Source organism: Micropterus salmoides, unplaced genomic scaffold, assembly GCF_014851395.1.
Source record: "Micropterus salmoides isolate LMB-PRFRI ecotype aquatic unplaced genomic scaffold, ASM1485139v1 Ms_hic_scaffold_15, whole genome shotgun sequence".
In the NCBI taxonomy this organism is placed as follows: domain Eukaryota; kingdom Metazoa; phylum Chordata; class Actinopteri; order Centrarchiformes; family Centrarchidae; genus Micropterus; species Micropterus salmoides.
Genome location: NW_024040596.1, coordinates 11,625,950 through 11,631,980, shown reverse-complemented (window position 1 = coordinate 11,631,980; position 6,031 = coordinate 11,625,950). Strand labels below are relative to the sequence as shown.

At 39.5% G+C, this 6,031-nt stretch overlaps 1 protein-coding gene across 1 annotated transcript; it reads left to right on the top strand.

Moving 5' to 3' along the window:
* The first annotated feature begins 216 nt into the window (after positions 1–216).
* On the top strand, positions 217–5,489 carry LOC119903968. Its single transcript, XM_038720306.1, has 2 exons — positions 217–874; positions 3,724–5,489. Exons 1-2 carry the CDS (start codon positions 814–816, stop codon positions 4,743–4,745), a joined length of 1,083 nt encoding a protein of 360 aa, XP_038576234.1. The 5' UTR covers positions 217–813; the 3' UTR covers positions 4,746–5,489.
* Positions 5,490–6,031: the final 542 nt, after the last annotated feature.

Genomic DNA, 6,031 nt, shown 5'->3' with positions numbered 1-6,031 from the left:
GGGTGCCTTGAATACCTGCTGTCTTGCCTTTCTAACACTGTTGTGTTTACAAACTTGTGGCAGCTGATTGGTTAACACCTGAGACACGCCCACCAAACGGGAGAAAACGTAAATCGAAGCCCGTTGCAAGGAAACATGTCGTTCAATCCGAAAATGTTGCAAAACGTTTTGAGATTGAACTCACCCCCTGACACACAGCTACTTCCGGCTTCCGGTTTACTGTTTCCGCTGGGAAAGCCGATTTGCTTAGGCTACCGTGATATTTACCCCTCTTACCTAAATCTAACAAAGACTACGAACCAGATGCAGAGTATGGCGGATCATGACTGAAAAATACGTGGGCAACTTTATGAGGGAGTGCGGACGTGAGCGGGAGAGCAACAGTAGTAGGTGGCGGTAATGCGCTGGTTGCCACCAGGTTGCCACCCGCCGTACAAACAAGAAGAAGAAGCAACAAACCGAGATAGTTAATAAACGTTCAGTTGTTGTTAAAATGAGTTCAGGTTCAACTTGTGCCGTTGTTGGTTGCTACAACAATTCAAGGAAATTGAAGGTTTTTTCACAAACGTTGTGTTTACAACACCAGAAACTTCGACAAGATTGTCCGTGCCCCATGCCGTACTCTTTGCATTCAATGCCGAAGAAGGAGGCGCGGAGACGGTCGTGGCTTGCAGCTTTGAGATTAAAATACCCTCCCAAAAGAGTGTATGTTGCTCTTATCACTTTGTCGAGAAGAGGCCCACAGAACTGCACCCCGACCCGGAGCTGTACCTGGGCGACGACCTACCTCCCCCGAAGAGGAGGCGAAAGGTAATGTTAGACCGTGCGAGAGCGACCCAGACTGCTAAATCCACAGGCAACTTTAAGTATCATGGTAAGTTGAACTGCAGTGCATGTTCCCTGTTTTACGCAGCAAATCATATGTTGGCATATTGCTTTTCCAGCACATAACGTTACGTTATATGATGATGAACGTTAGCCATTGGATATCTTTTAATACCCCACACAGAATCACGAGTAGCATAGTTAATAACGACGTTACTAACAAGTAGTGAATAATTCCAAATGGAGGATTTACGTTTGTGAACTGACTGATACACAATTTTAATGAGTCATCAGGTAACCATAATGAATAGACATACTGACCAGGTTCTTCATGAGTTAGTTCCTGATTCTTCCCTCACTATTCCTGAGTAATTACTCACAATGGCGTGTACCTTATTCTAAGCATTTATTAACTATTGTTACATTTAGTTGTATTAATTAGTATGAGCAGGCTGAATGTTTTTTTAGAGGTACACCTAAGTAGTCATTTATCTCCTGAAATTGCAAATCTATTGCAATATTACATTTTGTATACTGTCCTAAAACTGCATGTCACCTAGTCTGGTACTGCATGAATACAATCTAATAATCAACCCTAGTCTCAAATTTCAAACCAAAGCAGCACAAGGGTTTGATTACATAAACTTCAATGTGTGTATCCAGTGATAACACGTGCAAACAATAGGGCTGCGCCATTTGGAGCAAATGTCATATTGCTATTATTGTGGACAATATTGCTATTTGTGATTGCAGTTCGATTATAATGGAGCAAATGAGTCTACTTGCTTGATTATCAATGAAAATGCACAAAATACTGACATTTTGAAATGTGTATTTCTCAACTTGAACAATGTTAAATGATAAACAATATTTATAACAAAACCTTTAGTAAAACAGAACAAGGGGAGTGTGATGCTCTTAGGAGGAGGTGGCTAGAAGGAGCACATATTGGCACACTGGCATCCTGACTCTGGCTAAATCTACATCTGTCCACTACAGAGACACTGCCCACAACCTGGAGTAGGAGCTAGTGTAAATGAGTGTATTAGTATGATATTATAACATTAAATAAAGAGTATAATGTTCAGTTCATAGTAGGGCTGGACAATAAAACAATAATGATAATTATCGTAATATAATTTTCCTCAATAACAATATAACAAATGTCCAATATATCGTCAATAAATATTTGATTGAATTTATTTGAATCACAAACAAATTAGCACAAAAAATTTATATTAAGATATTTATTTTGTTGAGGAAAAGGGACTGAAAATATTTAATGATCAAAGTTGTTGAACAAAGATTTTTAGCATAATTGTTTTGAATGTTCTACCTCAGATTTTGAAGTGATCCATTGTTTAACCGCACAATTAACCATCTGGTTTCTTCAATTTTCATTCAGGAGCAAAAATCAGCCTTTAAACTTGAAAGTAATAATGATATTGAATGTTGTGAAATGCTTTTATCCTGATAACATTTTTGGCCGTATTGCCTTGCCCTAGTTAATAGCATACTGTTAGTATAACGTTAATCTATTAATTGCTATATTCATTATAATTGCATATAATAGTATACTATTTTACCACTAGTTGAATATTAAATCCAGTTATAGCTGTTTCATGTCTGTGGGTTGTTTTAAAATTTATTAAATCCTTGTGCAAGCAAAATTATCTATATTTGTCTCTAATTTGTTAATGCTAAGTACTAACTTCTCAGTAATCATATTTTTCAACATTTGAAAGTTTGCTATAGTACGTCAGACTTTTTTTAATGTCCCATCCAGGCTGTGGTTGGTCGGTTGACGAAAAGTGACAGCTCATGAAGCACATCGGCTTTATGAGAAGTTGAAAAACAAATGTTAAATGGCCAACGAGTCAAACCCTAACCTTCTTTATCTTCTCCATGTTTTCGTCTTACCGCTTCAGCTGCCAACGACACGTCTCTGTCTCTGTCACAGAGCGACTGGCCGACTATGTTTTGAACAATTAGCGGCGGGCGGGGGGTTACGACAGTTTGTTATCTTTAATGTTACACGCACATTGCTCATAAATTACTTTTTCTGGTTCATACTTATCTGTTTTAGGAGCATTGTGGGGGGAGATGATGAGCAGACTGCAGTGCAAACTGAGACAAGAGCGTATAGATTCACCCAGCACCCCCACTTGCTCGCACACTTCCTCTCTCTCACAAACACATTGAAAAGCAGCTGTGTGTTTATAGAAAAGCATTGAAGTTAACTCTGAGAAATCTGTTTTCATAACACAACGCTATCAATGTCGGAGACGAATATGTTAACGTAAGAATACAGCTGGGTTGTCGAGGTTGACACGCTGAACAAATCAATTGCACCCTCCTTCTCCCCAGCCACAGTTACACGGTAATTATGTGGGAAACACTGTACTGTGCATTTACAGATTTTTCTGGAGGTTTCTCTTAAAGCTAATAAGCCTGTTTCGTCCATGCTGGCATTTCACTGACTTGCTGCAACGTAACACCGGCCCCTGGCGATCAGATTGCCAATTGGTAATCTCAAGATCAGACGATATGAAAACAGAGACGATCGCCCGACCCTATACACAGCACTCTTTTTGCAGTTATGTAATCGTACATGACAACATTGCGATTGCAACTGCGATTAGATTAATCATGCAGCCCTACTAACTACCTAGGCATACACTTAGTTATCAGTTTTTTTCCTATACCTGAAGTGACTACTACGTTTCATCGGCCCTGTAATAGTCTTACCTTTGAGTTATAATATTCAGTTCATGTTCACAACACTGTGTTATGTAGACACAGTTTTGTCAACCACCATTTGCATGTGTGGAAGTGATTCAAATGTACAGTATCTGTTGTACCTACAGTATTTACAACTTACTTTTGTGTGTTTGACAGACTTCTCGGTGGGCTCTTCAACTGTCTCAAGCTCTGCACATCCCACTGAACTGCAAAGCCGCTCAGTCCACACACAGTGGGAGGACCCTTCACGGAATGATCATAATTATTGCAGGCCGGCCATCGGTAAAGATGTGCAGGATAAGGCAACTCAGTGTGATGGGATTGGGTACTTCATGCTTCAAAACGACTCAGATGCTTTGCTGTACACTGGGCTAACCCGAGATGTATTTAACATCCTTGTGTCAACGTTGGAAGGATACGCTAGCAATGTATTTACGATGTCGGTGCGGGATCAAGTTCTCTTGACGCTGGTGAAACTAAAGACCAACCGTATGATAGGTGATCTGAGCAGACAGTTTTGTGTATCACAGAGCATGACTAGCAAAATAATCTCATACTGGATTGACAAACTGGAGGAAGTTTTGCAACCTCTGATTCCGTGGCTTCCTAAAGAAACTATTGAGGCAACCATGCCTGAAGCATTTAAGAAGCACTTTCCCAATACAACATGTATCATAGACTGCAGTGAGATCCTTTTACAAAAACCTGATTCTACAGGGGAATCACGCAACCATGATTGTACATATAACACAGTGAAATACCTGGTAGCTGTTGCCCCATGTGGACTAATCATGTTTGTCTCTGGAGCATATGGAGGGCGATGCAGTGACCAATTCATAACCATGGTCTCTGGAATATTAGACTACATAAAGCCTGGAGATGAGGTCATGGCAGATCGAGGCTTTACCATAAAAGACTTGCTGTTTGAGAGAAAGATTCAATTTGTAGTGCCCTCTTTCAAAAGACAAGAAGGACAGACACATGAGGAATATGCGGCATGTAGTAAAGAAATGGCACACGTGAGGATTCATGTTGAAAAGGCACTCGGACGTTTGAAAGTTTACAAAATGTTGACAGAGGTTGTTTCTACTGCCTTGGCTCCAAAGATGAACAAGATTCTGAGAATATGTGCTGCTCTTGTCAATTTAGGGGAGGATGTCACTCGTGGTTCAAACTAACTCAGCATTTGAGAACCTCAAGAACCCTCAGGACTGTCAAAAGAAATGGTGCAGTACTGAAATGAAAATCTATAATGGTGGAAAAATGATGGGAACAAAACATGCTGGAAGTTATATTCATTATGTGAACATTCTTTGTATGTTTGTTCTGTTGTACAGAATGTGATTACTTCCGTACACCACAGCTTACCCAGGACCAAATAAAGATATTGATTTCAGTCCTTTTTGTGGTTGTTCTGGTGCATGTGGTTTAGTGCCACTGCTGTAAATGGTTATATTCTATAGTTATTATATTTTTTGTTCCATCTTATTGTTGATACATTTGTGGAGTTTTTTCTTATCCCTTTCTTTCGTTTTATACATTTTATACAGCCATCTGCATGGTCATATTTTTCATTTGTCACCTGTTAATTCATTTCTTCTATTCATTTCATAGATGTTTGCAATTGTCAGGTGTTATACAACAACGGTCCTTGTCACGTTACATCTTACAATGAATTTGTTTAAACTCTCAAGAACTTGTTTTGGAAGGTGGAGACCAATATGTAACGACTTTTAACATGTCAGGAGCTTTTTAAAGGTGCCATGCTGGTATGTGAATGTTTTGTACTTTTTATTTGGAGTAAATTATACTGTAGCAACCGTGTTGCATATCCTTTCGTTGTTAAAACAGAAAGTTAACAGCTGTAAAAGCATGTTTTTGCATAAATTTGAAATAAAGCTGATTTACATAGCGTGAAGGTATCAGAGATGTCAATGTCCATCCTTCCATCCATCGTCAACCGCTTATCCTGTGTACAGGGTCGCGAGATGTCAATGTGATTCTCTTAATGTATGGCAGATATTCATGGTCATGCCACATGTGCAGATGTGCAGTAAATGTTGCCCATGTTGCCTCAATGTCTTTCATATAGCTTAAACCATCCTCTAGCGTATTCATATACAAGCCGAGGTAGCACACATGAAAAAATGTAGCGCTTCACTTGCTCCCACACAATAGTCTCGTGATACTGCACTATCATGGAAACACGCTCAATAGGTGTCCATATAAGAATTGTGGCAGACTTTAGACCTGTACAAAAAAGTTAGGTTTTACTTGTATGTAATATTCCATGTTGCCAATTTTCTACAGCTGCAGGTCTACTGAATTTCTGAGAAAGCTGGTCAGTGAGTGAGGGCTGGAAATTTTATCTCAATAAGCACAGGTGAGTCATTGACTCCATCAGGCATTGCAGAGAGCCATCGTTCTTGGATATGTGCAACAGTGCCCTTGAGAGTAATGGTCA

Coding starts and splice junctions, on each gene's coding strand:
- LOC119903968 (XM_038720306.1), top strand. CDS start 814: ATGTTAGACCGTGCGAGAGCGACCCAGACTGCTAAATCCACAGGCAAC. Junction 875..3,723: donor AGGCAACTTTAAGTATCATG/GTAAGTTGAACT, acceptor TGTGTTTGACAG/ACTTCTCGGTGGGCTCTTCA.